General features: G+C 35.6%; 2 protein-coding genes across 3 annotated transcripts; both read left to right on the forward strand.

The window, feature by feature from the left end:
• Positions 1–223: 223 nt before the first annotated feature.
• On the forward strand, positions 224–8,264 carry LOC125785684 (uncharacterized). Of its 2 annotated transcripts, none has more exons than XM_049469731.1 (6): positions 224–355; positions 443–716; positions 3,326–3,421; positions 3,514–3,536; positions 3,646–3,743; positions 5,630–8,264. In XM_049469731.1, exons 2-6 carry the CDS (start codon positions 489–491, stop codon positions 5,806–5,808), a joined length of 624 nt encoding a protein of 207 aa, XP_049325688.1. In that variant the 5' UTR covers positions 224–355; positions 443–488; the 3' UTR covers positions 5,809–8,264. The 2 variants fall into 2 exon arrangements, with proteins under 2 accessions (XP_049325688.1, XP_049325687.1); XM_049469730.1 differs by having other exon boundaries at positions 225–355; positions 459–716; positions 5,630–8,263.
• A 6,528-nt stretch (positions 8,265–14,792) lies between these two features.
• On the forward strand, positions 14,793–19,752 carry LOC125785682 (zinc-binding protein A33-like). The gene is made up of 4 exons (XM_049469726.1): positions 14,793–15,003; positions 15,099–15,121; positions 15,226–15,326; positions 18,831–19,752. The coding sequence occupies exons 1-4, from the start codon at positions 14,905–14,907 to the stop codon at positions 19,364–19,366; spliced, it is 759 nt and encodes a 252-aa protein (XP_049325683.1). The 5' UTR covers positions 14,793–14,904; the 3' UTR covers positions 19,367–19,752.
• The last annotated feature ends 755 nt before the right edge of the window (positions 19,753–20,507 follow it).

The following is a 20,507-nucleotide window of genomic DNA, read 5'->3' on the forward strand; positions in this document are numbered from 1 at the left end:
ATTTTAAGATATATTGACTTTAGTCTGTTAGTCTTTTGCTGAACCTGATTCTTCTATCATTGGTTTAATTCCTCTGAACTTGTTTGTGTGACAGCGTCACTGATCTGAAGCCGTTCTTGTATTAAATCAGTGGTTTGTGTGAAATGAAAGGTGAGATCTGTCAGCAGGAGAGCGTTAACGCCTGTAGGTGAGTTCAGGTAATGAGTTCTGCTGAAATGAAAGCCTGATCTTTGGATTGACGCCGTTTGGCTTCATTTCTTTTCCAGACGCCACCCTGAACAGGTTGCTCCTGCTCGGTCGCTGCTGCTGGACACAGTTCCAGAGATTTAGAGAGCAGTATCTGACTGTTTAACAGGTAATCTAATGATTTAGAGTCATGCATGTTGAGTAAATGCATCTGAGTGAATGATATTAATACTGTATGACGTTCTAATTCTTTCAGTTTTGTTTTATTGGAGGTTTTCGTTGGGAAGAAGCTGGAAGCACCAATGGCATCGCCTTTCTTGCCTCTACACCAGAACCTCCCGTGTTCTATCTGCTACTCGTTCAATGATCCAGAGAAGCTGTCCTGTGGTTGCAGTGTCTGCAGGACGTGCAGGACTAAATATCCGGGAGGAGAGTGTCCTTCCTGCAGAAGATGGGCATCTAAAGAACATCCTCTAGTGGACATGGGTCTGAGGAATCCTCGTGAATCTCTTTTAAGGCCGATGAATCAGGTGGGTTTTAGATTCTAGGTTCTCCACACTCTGAGAACCTTAATCTGCTTTTTCTAAATGATGAGTAGATGATCTGTAGGAATTGCATTAAAGCCTAGTTGCTTCGTTTTTTAGCAACCAGGGTTCATACACAGTTTAATCCAATGAATTTCCAAGATTTTTTTAATGACGTTTTCATGCCTTCAAGGCAAATTTTCACGGCCATACGATAAAAAAAAAAAAAAAATCAGAGCAGATATGGACATTAAAACCAAAAATCAAAAACTAAAACTAAAATTAAAATTGATTATAGTAGGTTTAGAACAAATCAGATCTTTAAAAATAAAAATGTGGGTCAGATCATTAGAGCTCTACTGTGTAGAGATAAATTACTGAATTAATACTGAGCTAAATCATTTGTTAGATCAAAGATTTGAAGACCAAATTTCCATGACTTTTTCAAACCTTTCCAGGTATTTTTTTCACAAAACTTGGATTTTTCCCCTGGAAATTGCTATTTTTAAATCATATGACTTTTCCAGGTTTCTCATGACCGTACTAACCCTGGCAACGATGCAGTTGTTTTGTGAAAACTATAAACTACAGCTCTGTTAGAAAATTAGAGAGCACTTAAAAATGATGAGTTTCTTTGATTTTACCAAATTAAAAACCTCTGGAATATAATCAAGAGGAAGATGGATGATCACAAACCATCAAACCACCAAACTGAACTGCTTGAATTTTTACACCAGGAGTAAAGCAGCATAAAGTTATCCAAAAGCAGTGTGTAAGACTGGTGGAGGAGAACATGATGCCAAGATGCATTAAACCTTAAAACTTTATTATATAAATTACATTTATAATTTACAATATTTTTATATTTTTATTTGGAATTTGGGAGAAATGGTGCCTGTAGTTTATAGAATAAAACAAGCATAAATATATAAATAGCAAAATCAGAGAAACTCATTCAGAAACTGAAGTGTTTCTTCATTTTTTTAGAGCTGTATATATGCAATATATATATATATATATATATATATATATATATTATCCCATATATTAGTCAGTCAGACTTACTGTTCAGGCCGTAATAATTATTGAAATAAGTTTTTCATAAATTTTATAAGCAACTGTGCTGGTTGACAACAACGTTTTCTTGGTGGCATGTTGACTCATTTGTTTTTATAATGTAAAAGTGAAAACCTGTTTTAGTTGAGACGTGACACACAGGTTTGTGGTGCAACCGGATTTTGTGAAAGGAGAGTTACTAGGAACTCATTAGTGTAACAAAGGACTTGGTAGAGGCTTAACACACAGACTTAAAGCAGAAGAGTTCATTTAGTGACAAACGTTTTACACAAAATAATAACATCTGCAATCAAGAATGCAAAGTAAATACATATAGAAGCAAAAAACGTTAGCATCAATCCTCAAAAATCCATAGAAAATCCCCAAAAACACAAATATTAAAGGAAAGACTGGCAAAATCCAAACTAATTCTTTTTTTGAATTACTGCAAAAAATAACGACATAACCAAGTAAATGTAAACATATATATTGCAACATGCAAGAGAGGGTGCGCATTTCTAGCACAGAAAAACGGGCCAAAGAGTCTAAAAGCAGAGAGGGTGCGCATTTCTAGCACAGAAAAACAAGCCAAAGAGTCTAAAAGCGGAGAGAGTGCGCAGTTGTAGTGAAGAAAAACGGGCCAAAGAGTCTAAAAGCAGAGAGGGTGCGCATTTCTAGCACAGAAAAACGGGCCAAAGAGTCTAAAAGCAGAGAGGGTGCGCATTTCTAGCACAGAAAAACAAGCCAAAGAGTCTAAAAGCGGAGAGAGTGCGCAGTTGTAGTGAAGAAAAACGGGCCAAAGAGTCTAAAAGCAGAGAGGGTGCGCATTTCTAGCACAGAAAAACGGGCCAAAGAGTCTAAAAGCAGAGAGGGTGCGCATTTCTAGCACAGAAAAACAAGCCAAAGAGTCTAAAAGCGGAGAGAGTGCGCAGTTGTAGTGAAGAAAAACGGGCCAAAGAGTCTAAAAGCAGAGAGGGTGCGCATTTCTAGCACAGAAAAACGGGCCAAAGAGTCTAAAAGCAGAGAGGGTGCGCATTTCTAGCACAGAAAAACAAGCCAAAGAGTCTAAAAGCGGAGAGAGTGCGCAGTTGTAGTGAAGAAAAACAGGCCAAAGAGTCTAAAAGCGGAGAGAGTGCGCAGTTGTAGTGAAGAAAAACGGGCCAAAGAGTCTAAAAGCAGAGAGGGTGCGCATTTCTAGCACAGAAAAACGGGCCAAAGAGTCTAAAAGCGGAGAGAGTGCGCATTTCTAGCGCAGAAAAACAGGCCAAAGAGTCTAAAAGCGGAGAGAGTGCGCATTTCTAGCGCAGAAAAACGGGGCAAAAAGTCTACAAGCGGAGAGAGTGCGCATTTCAATTTGAAAAATCTTAGTTTACACAACACTGTCAAAGATAAAGATAGTTAGTCAAGTAAAATGGTGTGTAAATGAAATAATCAGGAAAATTAGTAGTTGTAAAGACTTGATTGTTTGGTGGAACAATTTTCTTAACATGTCGGCGTTTCTTCCCCCGGGGTCATGCCTGGTTTTACATTATCATTTGACTCAATGCCTTCTTCAACAGAGTGAGGTCAGAATCTCTGCTCTGAGAAAGGAGGAGGAGGAGAGGATCCAGAGGATGAAGAGTGATTTTGAAGAGATGGACAGACAGATGAAGGAGGTGAGCACTAGTGTTAAACAGTCAGAGGAAAAGTCTAATTGTATGGAGCTGATTTTAACTAAATATTAAATATTTAATAAATTCTCTTACAGGGCTTGAGGAGAGAAACAGAAAGGTAAATATTAACTTTACTTAAAAGAAAATCATGAGGCAATTGTATAAATGTATTTCTGATGTATAAAAATGCTGAATTGAATTGTTATTAATTAATTGCTATTGTTCAGCTTTAGAGCTTTGCACACCTTTCCTCATCCACAACTCCATCCAGGAGTTCTGATTGAGAACCTGAGAGAACCGGAGAACTTCGGTCCAAACAGTCTCAGTAATTACAAATCCAATACTGACATTTCACTGTGTTCCTTATACTTCCTTACACTTCCTTACACTTCCTTATACTTCCTTACACTTCCTTACACTTCCTTATACTTCCTTACACTTCCTTACACTTCCTTATACTTCCTTATACTTCCTTACACTTCCTTACACTTCCTTACACTTCCTTATACTTTCTTACACTTCCTTATACTTCCTTACACTTCCTTATACTTCCTTACACTTCCTTACACTTCCTTACACTTACTTATACTTCTTTACACTTCCCTATACTTCCTTATACTTCCTTACACTTCCTTATACTTCCTTACACTTCCTTATACTTCCTTACACTTCCTTATACTTCCTTATACTTTCTTACACTTCCTTATAGTTTCTTACACTTACTTACACTTCCTTATACTAATTTATACTTCATTATACTTCTTTATAGTTTCTTACACTTCCTTATATTTTCTTATACTTCATTATACTTCCTTACACTTCCTTACACTTCATTAAACTTCCTTATACTTCTTTATAGTTTCTTACACTTCCTTACACTTCCTAATATTTTCTTACACTTCATTATACTTCCTTACACTTCCTTAAACTTCCTTATACTTCCTTATACTTCCTTACACTTCCTTACACTTCCTTATACTTCCTTATAGTTTCTTACACTTACTTACACTTCCTTATACTTCTTTATACTTCCTTATACTTCTTTATAGTTTCTTACACTTACTTACACTTCCTTATACTTTCTTATACTTCATTATACTTCCTTATACTTCCTTATACTTCTTTATACTTCCTTACACTTCCTTACACTAACTTATACTTCCTTATACTTCCTTATACTTCATTACACTTCCTTACACTAACTTATACTTCCTTATACTTCATTATACTTCATTATACTTCCTTACACTTCCTTATACTTCTTTATACTTCCTTACACTTCCTTACACTAACTTATACTTCATTATACTTCCTTACACTTCCTTAACTCCAGGAAACACCTGTGTTACTAACGTAGTTAACGTCGCTGTCTAATGAAAAACACTTATCTCCATTTTTGTCATGTTCTGTCCCTTACTCTGTGCCAAAATTTATTGATGAATGGACCAATAGAAACTCTTCAAAATGACCTGAAATAAACTCTTTTTTACATCGACTTCCATTTAAAGTTTACAAGGTTTGTTCTCTCTCCTGTAAATATGTTGTGTTGGAGAAAAGTGTTTTTAATTGGACAGCGACAAAATGAAATGAAATTAAATGAATACTCTAATCACAGTAGAGAAACATATGGTGTTCCACAAGGTTCAACACTGGACCCAATACTCTTTACTTTTAAAGTGTTGTCATTGAGTAAATAATCTGTAATCAGGGTATGACTAGATTAATTAGTAACAAAATAAGAATAATTAAAAAAAATCATATTTCTTTTTAAGGGCTTTGGTCAGGAAGAAAATTACCATATTTTTTAATGAAACACTCAGATTTCCTTTTTTACTGAATATTTTATTTAAAAAATAAAATCAACAACACTGTAAAAAAAACAGTAATTATTCCCATGTACTGCTGAACTCTTCTCGTGTCTCCTCGGCTTAATTTCCTGTTAGAAAGCTAAATAACAGTTTTGAGGTTTTTAAATGAATTCTGGTTCTATTGGGCGATATTTTTAAGGAGAAACAGCAGGGCTTGAGATTTGCTGTTATTATTTAACTATTTCATTGTTTAAATAATGAACCTAAACCTGGAGTTCAATGACTGAAAACATCTGTATACAGAAATGAAAAAAATCTTCTTTTTTTAAGTTTATATTTTTGTATTTCTCTTAATTACACTAATAAATGTATAACTTTCAATTTATTTTATGTTTCTCTGCAGTTCCTCTGGCTTTGGACCCGATCACTGCAGCCTCCTCCCTCAGTATCGCAGCAAACCTGAGCAATTATTCTCTCGCTACTGAAAGAGTTCAGTTTTACTCAGAAATCCACAGCAGGGAATTGAAAGTTGGATTCAGAGAGAACCAGGTTATAGTGGCTAAAAGAATCACGAAGGAGTAGCAAAGCTTTTCCAGACAAAGTAAACAGTAGAAATTCTGATAAACTGATCATCTAGAATTTATGTGACGTACAGCTCTGGATAAAAATATAAGAGAGCATTTAAAAATGATGAGTTTCTTTGATTTTACCAAATTAAAATCCTCTGGAATATAATCAAGAGGAAGATGGATGATCACAAACCATCAAACCACCAAACTGAACTGCTTGAATTTTTACACCAGGAGTAAAGCAGCATAAAGTTATCCAAAAGCAGTGTGTAAGACTGGTGGAGGAGGAGAACATGATGCCAAGATGAAAAGAAAAATGTGATTAGTTATTCCACCAAATATTGATTTCTGAACTCTTAAAACTTGAATAAGAACTTAAAATTTCTCATTTTCTGTAAATAAATGCTCTAAATGACTAAAATATTTTTATTTGGAATTTGGGAGAAATGTTGTCTGTAGTTTATAGAATAAAACAACAATGTTCATTTTACTCAAACATAAACCTATAAATAGCAAAATCAGAGAAACTGATTCAGAAACTGAAGTGCTCTCTTCATTTTTTACAGAGCTGTATGATTGTGAGAAGCGTCTGGTAACTTTATCTAATTACAATTTCCCAAACACATACCAAAAGAAAAAGTACATGTTTTTCTGCAATAACTGCAAACATTCACTAAAAATGAGAAAACTCTAAAGTAAAACTAATCGATCAATACCTGTAGGATTATTGAACAGTTTTGATATTTAAAGGGAAAGTGCTACAAAATTATGAAATGTTACCTATTAAATGCAATATAGGTTTTAGATCAACAGCAGACTCAACTGCCCCTTAATAACATAATACATAATAGAATAAGTAAGACATGAATCATTTGTGTTGATATAAAATTTATTTAAAAAATTTAATTGACATGAACGTACCTTACACCCTGTGCAAGGCTTGTTGCAATGCTCATTGCTATCTTACACCCCACTAACAGTCTATTTTCACTCCTTCCTCCTGTCTGGTTTAAACAGCAGCAGAGCTTCTGAATATATCTACACTGATGGGCATGGTGTTCTGGAAATGAGGTGTGTTCAGGTACATTTCTGGAGTTTTGCTTGTTTATCTTGGTAACAGAAAACACAGGAGCTCCACTGACTGAATACAACCTAGACAGACGCCAACAGTCAGACGCTCATCTATCTTGGCAACTTTTACATCAACAATAAACAGAATAGTAAATAAAATAACATTGCTGTTCCCGTAAATGAGCTGCTGGAGCTCCTTCACAGCGTCAACCAGCAGCTCAGTTTCCTCTGCTGAGAAGAGTTTGTTGAACACGTCCAGGTAGCTGCACCGTTACAATAGCAATCCACCAAAGTCAGAGCTCACCTGATCTACTCTTAAAGAGAATGATGAGCAAGAGACACTCTTCTTGATTGATTGGTTTATTAAATACGTAGGACACCTGTTTTGCCGAGATAGTAATGAATGTCTGACTGTTGACTGTTGTCAGGGTTTTAATCAGTCAGTGGAGCTCCTGTGTTTTCTGTTACCAAGATAAACAAGCAAAACTCCAGAAATGTACCTGAACACACCTCATTTCCAGAACACCACGCCCATCAGTGTAGATATATTCAGAAGCTCTGCTGCTGTTTAAATTATACAAGTGAAAGGAGTGAAAATAGACTGTTGATGGGGTGTGTAAGATAGGAATGAGCGTCAGGACACACCCTGTGCAGGGCGTGAAATAAGATAGCAAAACTTCAATATAATAGAGTGAGTTATGCCTGATATGCCTGATGCATATTCTTGAAGCTCATGTTTTTTTAAAACACATTTATTTTTATAATAAATTGATATTCTACAAAAATGGGTCCAGTAACAATAAATCAGATTATTTGTAGTTAATACTTAGTAATATTTGTCTAGTAGCATAATTTGCCAATATGTTGTTAAATTGGGAATAAACGAGGTTTATGTACTATGCTAAAGTTCATATATAATCACAATATAATCATTTATATCATTTAAATAATGTATAAGAGTAGGGATTTATTTCTATGGGTTTAGCTTTTGCTCTTATCAGCTGTTTAAAGGGGCAGTGATGAATATTACTTTACTTTTTTGTGTGTTATGTTTCTAAATATATTGAAATTTATTTTGTTTTGTTCCTTTAACTGTTTGTTTTATTCTGTTTTTATTCTGTGGCTATAAAATAAAACTCATTTTTCAGGAAACATTAGAAATAACCAAAAAATTGAGAGATGATTTAGGAAAAAATTAATTTAAACAAAAAAAAAATGTTTTTATATAAAAGGTGGCAGTATTGTCTACTTTTATAAAAAACCTTCTTTTTATAAAAATCTTCTTTTTTTTTTCATTGTTACAGTTAAAAATTTGTTCATGCCATTAAATCATTTGATAAATTCTTGAATATTATTGATATATTTCCTTCTCATTCAGTATCTTACTATATACTGATAGATAGATAGATATATTGATAGATAGATAGATTTTCCTTTATTTCTTGTATGAATATAATGTTAATTTCTTATTTTAATATGGTTTGAATAATATCTCTTAAAATGATTGAAGTGAAGCAAAATATAATATATAAATCAAGCTAAAAATTTACACCTATATTCCACTATTGTAACCAATATATAACCAACATGTTTTAGACTTCTTGGTTATGTTTTAACGTTTTACCTAAATCAAAAAATCTATTTTAGATTCTGTTTCTGTGGTTTTGTTAATAAACCTATTCAACCAACTTCTGTTGAGTTTTTATTTTACAAGGTAATAATATCTTTTTCTATCTTTTTTTCATGTTTTAGACTTAGTCACTAAGTCACAAGTACTTTCCTTGTTAAAATTTACTATAATCACTATATTACCATAGTTTAATGTGTAGTTTCAATGTTTTATGGTCATTTTCTCCATAAAAATCAAATTAAAATGCCTTAAAATGATTAGGAGTGTTTAAAGAAGGTGCTGTGTCTCCCCCTGGTGTTCAGTATTATTGTAATAATGTAATAATTGTATTATATTACATTATAAAGTGTTGGTATGAAGTTAGTTACCTAACTCATTCAGGCTTGAATATATATCTGAAAAAAGTATTTGCACCCTATAGATTTCTTTTGTTTTTGCTTTTTTGTTATACTAATATTTTTTCCTAATTACCAAACATACTTTGATATCAGACAAACATAACCTAAGTAAATATAAAAACCACTTTTTAAATGATAATTTTATCTTTTAAAGGAAAAACGTATATACCCAAACCAACCTAGCTCTGTGTGAAAAAGTTTGCAAAAAATTAAAGTATGAAAGAAAATGCAAAAACAAAAGAAATCTGTAAGTGGAGCAAATACATTTTTTACATCACTGTTCAGCTCTGTAAAAAATAAAGAGATCACTTCAGTTTCTGAATCAGTTTCTCTGATTTTGCTATTTATAGGTTTATGTTTGAGTAAAATGAACATTGTTGTTTTATTCTATAAACTACAGACAACATTTCTCCCAAATTACAAATAAAAATATTCTCATTTAGAGCATTTATTTACAGAAAATGAGAAAGGACTGAAATAACAAAAAAGATGCAGAGCTTTCAGACCTCAAATAATGCAAAGAAAACAAGTTCATATTCATAAAGTTTTAAGATCAGAAATCAATATTTGGTGGAATAACCCTGGTTTTAATCACAGTTTAAAAACATTTCATAATTTTGTAGCACTTTCCCTTTAAATATCAAAACTGTTCAATAATCCTACAGGTATTGATCGATTAGTTTTACTTTAGAGTTTTCTCATTTTTAGTGAATGTTTGCAGTTATTGCAGAAAAACATGTACTTTTTCTTTTGGTATGTGTTTGGGAAATTGTAATTAGAAAAAGTTACCTGACACTTCACACAATCATACAGCTCTGTAAAAAATGAAGAGAGCACTTCAGTTTCTGAATCAGTTTCTCTGATTTTGCTATTTATAGGTTTATGTTTGAGTAAAATGAACATTGTTGTTTTAGTCATTTAGAGCATTTATTTACAGAAAATGAGAAATTTTAAGTTCTTATTCAAGTTTTAAGAGTTCAGAAATCAATATTTGGTGGAATAACTAATCACATTTTTCTTTTCATCTTGGCATCATGTTCTCCTCCTCCACCAGTCTTACACACTGCTTTTGGATAACTTTATGCTGCTTTACTCCTGGTGCAAAAATTCAAGCAGTTCAGTTTGGTGGTTTGATGGTTTGTGATCATCCATCTTCCTCTTGATTATATTCCAGAGGTTTATAATTTAGTGCATTTACCAAAACACTTGTAAACTACCTATGTAAGTATAGGTTAGTATGTGGTGGTATTTTTTAGCGCATGAATGAACAGCGCCTCTTTTCCCCACTGTTTCAGCTCTACTGCTACTGTTTACCTCAGAACGAAACTAAAACCTTCACGTTTCTAATTGAACAAATGCAGCTATGGAATAAAAAGCATGAATCAAAATAATACAACAGCAGCACAGCAGGAAACAAACAGGATAACATAGATAGATAGATAGATAGATAGATAGATAGATAGATAGATAGATAGATAGATAGATAGATAGATAGATAGATAGATAGATAGATAGATAGATAGATAGATAGATAGATAGATAGATAGATAGATAGATACTTTATTGATCCCGAAGGAAATTTAGCAGCCAGTAGCAGTTACACAACACAGTAGAAACAAACAATAAGTGTATTACAATACACTTATTGAGGGATAAAATACTCTAAACTATAAAATTCTAAATTGAGACTTGAAAAATAAAAGACTAAAAGACTAAACTAAGTATAGGAGGTATTATCAGATATGACTATATTAAACATAAACATAAACATGTGCAAGTATTATATTTAAGTTAGGTGCGTAGTGTAGTGTCCAGGGGTGCAAAAGTACAGGATGTACAGTAAAGAGGCAAAAGAGTCTCAGGGTGTAGATGTGTATGGTGTTTTTCCAGTACAGATTAAAAAAAAGGCTGTGATTAAGAAAGCACATATGAGCCTTGTTTCTCATCTGTCTTCTCTCTTCCGGCTCCACTGGGAGGAGTTGAAGAGTCTGATGGCTCTCGGGACGAACGATCTTCTCAGTCTGTCCGTAGAGCAGCTCTGTGACAAGAACCTGCCACTGAAACTGCTGCTATGATCCATGATGATGGAATGTAATGGGTGACCATCATCATCCATGATGGAGAGTAGTTTGTGCAGTGTCCTCCTCTCTGCCACCGTTACCACAGAGTCTAGCTCCACACCAACCACGGACCCCGCCCGCCTGACCAGCTTGTCCAGACGCATCTCGTCCCTCTTCTTCATGCTTCCTCCCCAGCACACCACAGCATAGAAAAGACAGCTGGACACCACAGTCTGATAAAACATCAGCAGGAGCTTCCGACAGATGTTAAAAGACCCCAGCCTCCTCAGGAAGTAGAGCCGGCTCTGTCCCTTCCTGTACAGGATGTCTGTGTTGGCTGACCAGTCCAGCCTATCATCCAGATGCAGTCCGAGATACCTGTATCTCCTTGGTCTTGGAGGTGTTTAGCAGCAGGTTGTTCCTATTGCACCACGCCACAAAGTCTTCCACAAGGTGTCTGTACTCCTCCTCCTTTCCTCCCCGTATACATGCCACAATGGCAGTGTCATCCGAAAACTTCTGCATGTGGACCTTTGTTTTTTCCGCTCCGTTTGGGGTCTCTGTCCGCTCTTACGGTGGTGAAGCCGGGAATATCCACGTTAGCCTCTGGTATGTTGCTGGTTAGCCACGTTTCCGTGAAGCATAAAATGCTACACTCCCGGTACAACCGCTGGTTACTAACTAGTGCCGCTAGTTCATCCGTCTTGTTGGTCAGAGCGTTCACATTCCCCATCACCACGGAAGGAACAGATGGTTTAAACTTCCAGCGTTTCTCCATGCGCTTAGCCTTTAGCTTAGCTCCAGCTCTACACCCGCGGTAGGGTCGGCGCAGCTCTGCCGGGATGTGATGCGTCTGGCCGGCGTGTTCCTTTGTTCGCAGCGCTAGCAGCTCTTCCCTCGTGTAAACAAGGTTAGTTCCCCGCGCGCTCACGAAAGTGGATTCCATGTCCATAGGACATACAAGTAATCACTACACGAGTGATAAAAGCGTCTAAAATAAAGTAAAAGTAAGGAAAAAAGGCTAAAAAAGTTACCAAAAGACGAAGCTATTGGAAAGGCTGCCGCTCTGTACGGCGCCGGAAGTAGAAAAAAGATATAGTGGTGTAATAATTGTATTGTATTTAACATTACTGTCTGCAAGATGTTTTCACTGTTTTATTTGCTGAACCTGATTCTTCATTAGTAACTTTCACCCCTCTACACTTTCTTCTGGGAGAGAATCAGTAATCTGAAGCAGATCTTAGCGCGTGTTTAAAAGTGAAAGTTATGAACATTTCACCAATGTTAAAGTGTTTGAATGTGATCTGAAGTTATGTGTGGTTAACGCCTCTTCCACATGACTCCTTCCTAAACAGGTTTTTCTCGCTCAGTCATTGCTGTTACACACATTTCCCGGCACTTACGCTCATTTTAAAAGGTAATTTATTCTTTTACCAGTGTTTTAACCATGCTTTAACAGTCTTTTAACCATGTTTTAACAGTGTTTAACCATGTTTAAGTGTTTGAGCATGTCTTAACCATGCTTTAACAGTCTTTTAACCATGTTTTAACAGTGTTTAACCATGTTTAAGTGTTTGAGCATGTCTTAACCATGCTTTAACAGTCTTTTAACCATGTTTTAACAGTGTTTAACCATGTTTAAGTGTTTGAGCATGTCTTAACCATGCTTTAACAGTCTTTTAACCATGTTTTAACAGTGTTTAACCATGTCAACTTTATCAAACTTATATATAGAATATTAATACTGTATGATGTTCTTTCAGTTTTTTTTTGTGGAAGTTGAATTTGGGCAGAAGCTGGAAATACCAATGGCGTCGTTACGACTACGCGAGGACCTCTCATGTCCTACTTGCTTAGAGGTTTTTATTGATCCAGTGGTTCTGTCCTGTGGTCACAGTGTGTGTAGGAGATGTCTACAAGACTACTGGAAAAAGAAGCAACAAAGAGAGTGTGTTGTCTGCAGACGAAGATCATCAAAAGAATATCCTCCCCCCAACCTGTCTCTGAGAAACACCTGTGAATCTTACATGAAGGTGGGTTCTGGATCACAGTGTATTTTCTGTTCTCTACTCTCAGAGAACCTTATCTGTTTTGTAAGGGCGTGAATTATATAATGGTAATAAAATCTAAATTTTCCTTATAAATATTCTACAAAAAATTAACTTTTTGTACATCAACTAACTAATTAACTAGTTGGATAATTAGCTAACTATTTAGCTAACTAACTAACTAACAGTGTTGGGCACGTTACTTTGAAAAAGTAATAAGTTATAGTTAGTAGTTACTTCTCCAAAAAAGTAACTGAGTTACTAACTGAGTTACTCCACTATAAAAGTAACTAGTTAAAAGTAAAAGTAACTATTGCGCTACTTTTGTGTTATTTGCCCCGTATAGAAAAATAACAAAAGAAAATAAATTATGTAATTACTATTATTATAAGAAAAATAACAAACGAAAATGAACCCAAAATGTTGACAAAAATATAATCTAACGAATTTCAAAAACTGGAAACCACAACCAGAGAAAATTACTAAGACTTGTAATACTGAAAAAAAAAAACGAAAAAAACAAATACGCATCCGGGGATGAAATTAAACAAACCAAACTACACTCAAAGGAAAAATTTACATATAAACAAAACAAAAGAAAAGACAAAAACAACAATCTAATGATTGTTAAAATGGTATTATTATATCAGTTTAACAGCTGGATCAAACACAGGCCCAGCGACCAGAAGGTCAAGTTCACCGGAAAGAGGAGGGGTTAACCAGGGCAAATGACTTCCTAAACCCTCCCACTACCCCTTCATATAGGGTTAGAGCGACCATCCCACCATCAATCCATCCTTCCATCCCTTGTGAATCACACACACTTGCGCCTTTGTCTTTATGTGCAAAGTTAAAAAAAAATAGTTAATTGAGCGGCTAAAGTAACGTGCAGTAACGGGGTGTGATGGGGAAATGGTAACGGCGTTATAGTTACAGTCAGAGTAATTAGTTAGATTACTCCTTACTGAAAAAAGTAACGCCGTTAGTAACGCCGTTACTCCCATCACTGCTAACTAAATAGTTAGCTAACTGACTAACTAGCTAACTAGTTAGCTAATGGACTAACTACCTAACTAACTAACTTGTTAGCTAACTAGCTAACTGACTAACTAGCTAACTAGTTAGCTAATGGACTAACTAGCTAACTAGTTAGCTAATGGACTAACTACCTAACTAACTAACTTGTTAGCTAACTAGCTAACTGACTAACTAGCTAACTAGTTAGCTAATGGACTAACTACCTAACTAGCTAACTAACTAGTTTTAGAATTAGCTTACTAGCTAAGTAGCTACATAACTAACTAATTAGCTAACTTACTAGCTAAATAACAAATTAGCTAATCAGATAAGTAACTAGCTAACTAACTAATTAGCTAACTAACAAAGTAGCTAACAAATTAGCTAACTAATGAATTAGCTAACTAATTAAACTAGCTAAGTAACTAGCTATCTAACTATCTAATTAGCTAACTAGTTAAGCAACTAACTAGCAAGCTAACTAACTAACAAACTAATTTACTCACTAACTTCTTTACTGCTGTTATATTAATATTAACACTTTTGTGTTTGTTTTTTTGTCTTGGTTTTGTTAGGAAACATTTAATCTACAAATCTTGGAGAAGAGGCTTCAAACCTTACAAAATGTTAAAGATAACAGTGTTAATGTGACTGCACACATTAAGGTGGGTCAAAAAGGTTGAGTGTGCATTCCTTTAAACATAAATAAATAAATAAATAAATAAATAGGTGAACTAGTAAGTAAACTATGCTTTTTCTATACTCTGGTCTCAGTGCCAGCAGGCTGAGAGACAGATAAAGCAGGAGTTTGAGAAGCTCCACGAGTTCCTGAGAACAGAGGAGCAGAACAGAATCTCTGCTCTGAGGAAAGAAGAGGAGGAGAAGATGAGTTGGATTAATAAAGAACTGGACAGACAGATAAAGGAGATAAGTTTGAACATCAAAGAGTTGGAAGGGAACCTAAAGGATGATCCGGTTATGCAGGTAAGCTAAATTCCAGCTTCTGTAAGAGAAATCTACTTGTGTAGAACTGAACTGAACTTTATAATAAACGTTTATGTTTATACATTGATTTACAGAGATTTAAGAGGATGGATCATAGGTAAACATTCATTTTTCATTACAAATTAATAGAAACAATTAATAGAAATGGTAAAAAGTTTATGCAGAAATTTAAATGGTGTAAATGTTGATGTTTATCTCCAGCAATCCACAACCTGATTCAGGAGCTCTGATAGATGTGGCCAAACATCTGGGGAACCTGAGACACAGAGTGTGGGAGATGATGAAGAGCATCTGTCCCTGCTGTGAGTAATATTTCATTTTCAGTGAAGCTACAGCTTCTGCTGAAGTCCTGTGGACTGTTCCGATGTTTGTAGATAAGATGATAATCAAAATAATAAAATATAACTGCATGTTCCACTAAATATAACTAGATGTTACATTATATATATATATATATATATATATATGTTCTTCTCCTCTTTCTTCTTCTTCTTCTTCTCCTCTTTCTTCTCCTCTTTCTTCTTCTTCTTCTTCTCCTCTTTCTTCTTCTTCTCCTCTTTCTTCTTCTTCTTCTTCTTCTCCTCTTTCTTCTTCTTCTTCGTCTTCTTCTCCTCTTTCTTCTTCTTCTCTTTCTTCTACTCTTTCTTCTTCTTCTCCTCTTTCTTTTCCTCTTTCTTCTTCTTTTCCTCTTTCTTCTTCTTCTCCTCTTTCTTCTCCTTCTTCTCATTTTTGTTCTCCTCTTTCTTCTTCTCCACTTTCTACTTTCCCCCCTCTTTCTTCTCATTCTCCTCTTTCTTCTTCTTTCTCTTCCTCTTCTTTCTTCTTCTTCTTCACTCCCTCTTTTTTTCTTCTTTTTCTATTTCCTTTTCTTTCGTTTTTTTCCCTCTTTCTTCTTCTTCTTTTTTTCCTCTTTCTTCTTCTTATTCTCCTCTTTCTTCTCCTTCTCATTTTTGTTCTCCTCTTTCTTCTTCTTCTTTTTTCCTCTTTCTTCTTCTTATTCTCCTCTTTCTTCTCCTTCTTCTCATTTTTGCTCTCCTATTTCTTCTTCTTCTTTTTTCCTCTTTCTTCTTCTTACTCTCCTCTTTCTTCTCATTTTTGTTCTCCTCTTTCTTCTTCTCCACTTTCTACTTTCCCCCCTCTTTCTTCTCATTCTCCTCTTTCTTCTCCTTCTTTTTCTTATTCTTTCTCTTCTTCTTCTCTTTCTTCTTCTTCTTCTTCACTCCCTCTTTCTTTTTCTTCTTTTTCTATTTCCTTTTCTTTCTTTATTTTTCCTCGTTCTTTTTCTTCTTTTACTTCTCCACTTAGATTTTCACCTTACAGTGGCTTGCAAAAATGTTCATACCCTTTGTACATTCTATCACCTTACAACCACAAACTTAAATGCATTTTGCATATTGAGTTTTTAAGTGATGGACCAAAACAAAGTATTGCATGATTGTGAAGTGTAAAGAACTGTGTACGTGGTTTGCAAACTTCTTATCAAATGAAAATCTGAGAAGGGTTACGTGCAAAAGTATTCAGCCCCCTTTACTCCGAAACCCCTAAATAAAATCCAAGGCAGTCAATTGCCTTCAGAAGTCTGTTAACTTAATTATTTAATAGAGTTAATCCAGCTTTGTGTAATTTATTCTCAGTATAAATACAGCTGTTCTGTGAAGAAAGCCTCAGTGGTTTGTTAGTGAACACTAGTGAACAAACAGCATCATAGAGACCAAGAAGGAATTCACCAGACAGATCAGAGATAAAGTTGTGGAGAAGAAGTTTAAAGCAGCATTAGGTTATAAAAACACATCCCAATGTTTTGACTTAAGCATCCCAAGGAGCCCAGGTCCATCAATCCTTCATCATCCAAAAATAAACCTGAAAAAGTATTCTACACCTGTTTCTACAAACCTACCAAGCCATGGCCATGACTTACCCAAATTGACAGATCCAGCAAGGAGAAGGGTGGCTCTATTTTTGCACATCTCACTTTTTAGATTGTTATTTGAAATCAAATTAAATGTTGATAATCATGTTTCATTTTCGTTCCACTTTACAATTATGTGCTACTTTTTGTTGATCTTCCACCTAAAATCTCAATAAAACACTTTTAAGTTTGTGGTTGTAAGATGACAAAATGTATTTTTTAAATACAGCTGAAAAAAAGTATGTGAACCCTTTGGGATTATACTTGGATTTCTGTATAAATTAATCATTAAATGTGCTCTGATCTTCATCTACGTCACAACAGTAGACAAACACAGTCTGCTTAAACTATTACCACACAAACCAAATATATGTTTGCATGGTTTTACTGAACACACCATGTTAACATTCACAGTGTGGAGAGAAAATATGTGAATCTTTGTATTTAATAACTGGTTGATCCTCTTTTAGCAACAAAGACCTCAACCAATCCAGACTGTTCTCATACAGAGTTCCCCAATGTGGAACAAACTACCTTCCACTACCAGATCAGGAGAATCTCTCACTATCTTTAATAAACTCCTGAAGACAGAGCTCTTCAAAGAGCTCTTACTTTCCTAACACCTCTAACTAACTACCTTCTACTACCAGATCAGGAGAATCTCTCACTATCTTTAATAAACTCCTGAAGACAGAGCTCTTCAAAGAGCTCTTACTCTCCTAACACCTCTAACTAACTACCTTCCACTACCAGATCAGGAGAATCTCTCACTATCTTTAATAAACTCCTGAAGACAGAGCTCTTCAAAGAGCTCTTACTCTCCTAACACCTCTAACTAACTACCTTCCACTACCAGATCAGGAGAATCTCTGACTATCTTTAATAAACTCCTGAAGACTGAGCTCTTCAAAGAGCTCTTACTCTCCTAACACCTCTAACTAACTACCTTCTACTACCAGATCAGGAGAATCTCTCACTATCTTTAATAAACTCCTGAAGACAGAGCTCTTCAAAGAGCACCTACTCTCCTAACACCTCCAACAAACTACCTTCCACTACCAGATCAGGAGAATCTCTAACTATCTTTAATAAACTCCTGAAGACAGAGCTCTTCAAAGAGCTCTTACTCTCCTAACACCTCCAACAAACTACCTTCCACTACCAGATCAGGAGAATCTCTCACTATCTTTAATAGACTCCTGAAGACTGAGCTCTTCAAAGAGCACTTACTCTCTTAACACCTCTAACTAACTACCTTCCACTACCAGATCAGGAGAATCTCTCACTGTCTTTAATAAACTCCTGAAGACAGAGCTCTTCAAAGAGCACTTACTCTCTTAACACCTCTAACTAACTACCTTCTACTACCAGATCAGGAGAATCTCACTATCTTTAATAAACTCCTGAAGACAGAGCTCTTCAAAGAGCACTTACTCTCCCAACACCTCTAACACACTAACTACTTCTAACCCCATTTCCTTCTTCTCCTCCTTCACTTCTCTATCCCTTTATTTCCCTTTGACCTCCTTTAGGCCCTATCTAAAAATGTTTTACCTTTAACTTCTATTACTTTTGTACTTCACTATTGTAAGTCGCTTTGGACAAAAGCATCTGCCAAATGTAATGTAATGTGATGTAATGTAAATACATCTTGCCTCCAATTAGCTCTTAGAAAAGTCATTAGCTCTAGGCATTATTAGCTCTGTGAATGTTAACGTGTTGTGTTCAATAAAATCATGCAAACATATATTTTTTTGGTGTGGTATTAGTTTAAGCAGACTATGTTCGTCCATGACCAATTCATGCAGTTCACATACTTTTTCTTGCAACTGTATACTTTGCCTAGTTTTTGCCAATGCATTTCCGGCAGTGTAAAATTTTTGTGTTTCTTCTGCAGATCCGGTGGTTTTGGATCCGAACACTGTAAACTCCTCCCTCAGTATCTCAGCAGATCTGAGCAGTGTTTCAGTCTCTACTGAAAACCCTCAAATTCCAGATAATCCAGGGAGGTTCAGTGTTTATAAAGGAGTTCTGGGTTCTGAAGGGTTCTCCAAAGGAACCTACAGCTGGGTGGTGGAGGTTGGAAGAAGTGAGAACTGGGCTGTAGGAGTAGCTGAAGAGTCCGTCATCAGGAAGAAAAATATCATAGCAACCCCAGAGAACGGGTTCTGCTGTATATGGAGGAAGAACAATAAAACTGTTGCTGGAGTAAATTCTAATGAAAAGCCTATAGCACTAACAACTGTAAAGACAGTTTGTGTGATTCTTAACTGCGAGACAGGTCAGGTGACTTTCTCCAACTTTGACACTAACACAACCCTACACACCTTCACACAACCATTCAAAAAGAAAATTTACCCGTATTTCAACAATAACAGCAAACATGCGCTAGAAATTCTACCTTTACAGACCACAATCTCATCTAAAATCTAAAGAGCCACCATCAAACAATCAATATCTCTGTAATTTCACTGAACAGTTTTGAGATTTAAAGGGAAAGGGTTATGAAATGATGAAATGTAAACACAAGACAAAGGTTACCTATTAAGGCAATGCATATCTTAAGATGCCCTCATAGCATAACGCTTGACATAAAAGTTGTAGGTTTTCTAGTCCCTGAACATTCTAATTTAGTAAAATACCAGAACTTTGATTTTGGTGCAGTAAAATATGAAAAAAGTACTTACCTTTGTTGAATACTGCTCCTCCACTCTCCTACAGCTTTCTGAGATGCAGTAATTGTGTGCTTTTTGCCCAGCACTCTGTACAACGTCCACTTCAGGGCATATTTTGCCCCAATAAATCACTTTTTACATCGTTATCCAGCTCAAAGTAGCTCCACACCTCCTTACTAGAATCCGGAGAGCCCTGACATTTAAAACAAGGCTTTAGCTGCAGCAGGCGGCACCTGGAGCCAGGCTATGTGGAGTCTATGTATGTATATATATGTCTATGTTATTATCAGTACAGTGATGGCCGTGCTCGGAGCTGAAGCTAGTGTTATAGGATGTAAACAGTGTTTTTAATGAGCTTCTTCTGCACTTTTTAAGTTATTAATGCCTCGTTTTAAATGTCAGGGCTCTCTGGATTCTAGTAAGGAGGTGTGGAGCTACTTTGAGCTGGATAACAGTGTGAAAAAAGTGATTTATCAGGGTAAATTATGCCCCGAAGCAACCGTTGTAAAGAGTGCTGAGCAAAAAGCACAAAGTTTCTGTATCTCAGAAAGCTGCAGGAGAGCGGAGATGAGCTATTCATCATCAATGTTTTACTATAACAAAAGTCCTTTAAGATGAGTGCTGAGAGGAGCCATTGCTCAGCTTATAATTGTTGTGGAGGTGCTGTGTCTCCCCCTGGTGGCTAACGCTGCCCTAGCAGATGGCTCAGTTTTTTTCACGCTGTATTAATGTTTTTATTGAGGTTTCGATTATGAAATAATTAATGAAAGAATGAATGAAGTTACACTTATACAGCGCCATTCTAGACACCTAAGAGTGGTGTTCAATCAAGTTTTTACATGAAACCATTTATACTCAGCCCTCATTAACAAACACAGTAAGGAGCAGCAGCCAATCAT

Source organism: Astyanax mexicanus, chromosome 21 (genome assembly GCF_023375975.1).
Source record: "Astyanax mexicanus isolate ESR-SI-001 chromosome 21, AstMex3_surface, whole genome shotgun sequence".
NCBI lineage: Eukaryota > Metazoa > Chordata > Actinopteri > Characiformes > Acestrorhamphidae > Astyanax > Astyanax mexicanus.

Excerpts from the sequence above, each read along its gene's own strand:
- LOC125785682 (XM_049469726.1), top strand. The coding sequence starts at position 14,905 with ATGAGTTGGATTAATAAAGAACTGGACAGACAGATAAAGGAGATAAGT. Across the intron at positions 15,004-15,098 it reads AGGATGATCCGGTTATGCAG|AGATTTAAGAGGATGGATCA; the intron begins GTAAGCTAAATT and ends ATTGATTTACAG. Across the intron at positions 15,122-15,225 it reads TTTAAGAGGATGGATCATAG|CAATCCACAACCTGATTCAG; the intron begins GTAAACATTCAT and ends GTTTATCTCCAG.
- LOC125785684 (XM_049469731.1), top strand. The coding sequence starts at position 489 with ATGGCATCGCCTTTCTTGCCTCTACACCAGAACCTCCCGTGTTCTATC. Across the intron at positions 3,537-3,645 it reads TTGAGGAGAGAAACAGAAAG|CTTTAGAGCTTTGCACACCT; the intron begins GTAAATATTAAC and ends GCTATTGTTCAG. Across the intron at positions 3,744-5,629 it reads CTTCGGTCCAAACAGTCTCA|TTCCTCTGGCTTTGGACCCG; the intron begins GTAATTACAAAT and ends GTTTCTCTGCAG.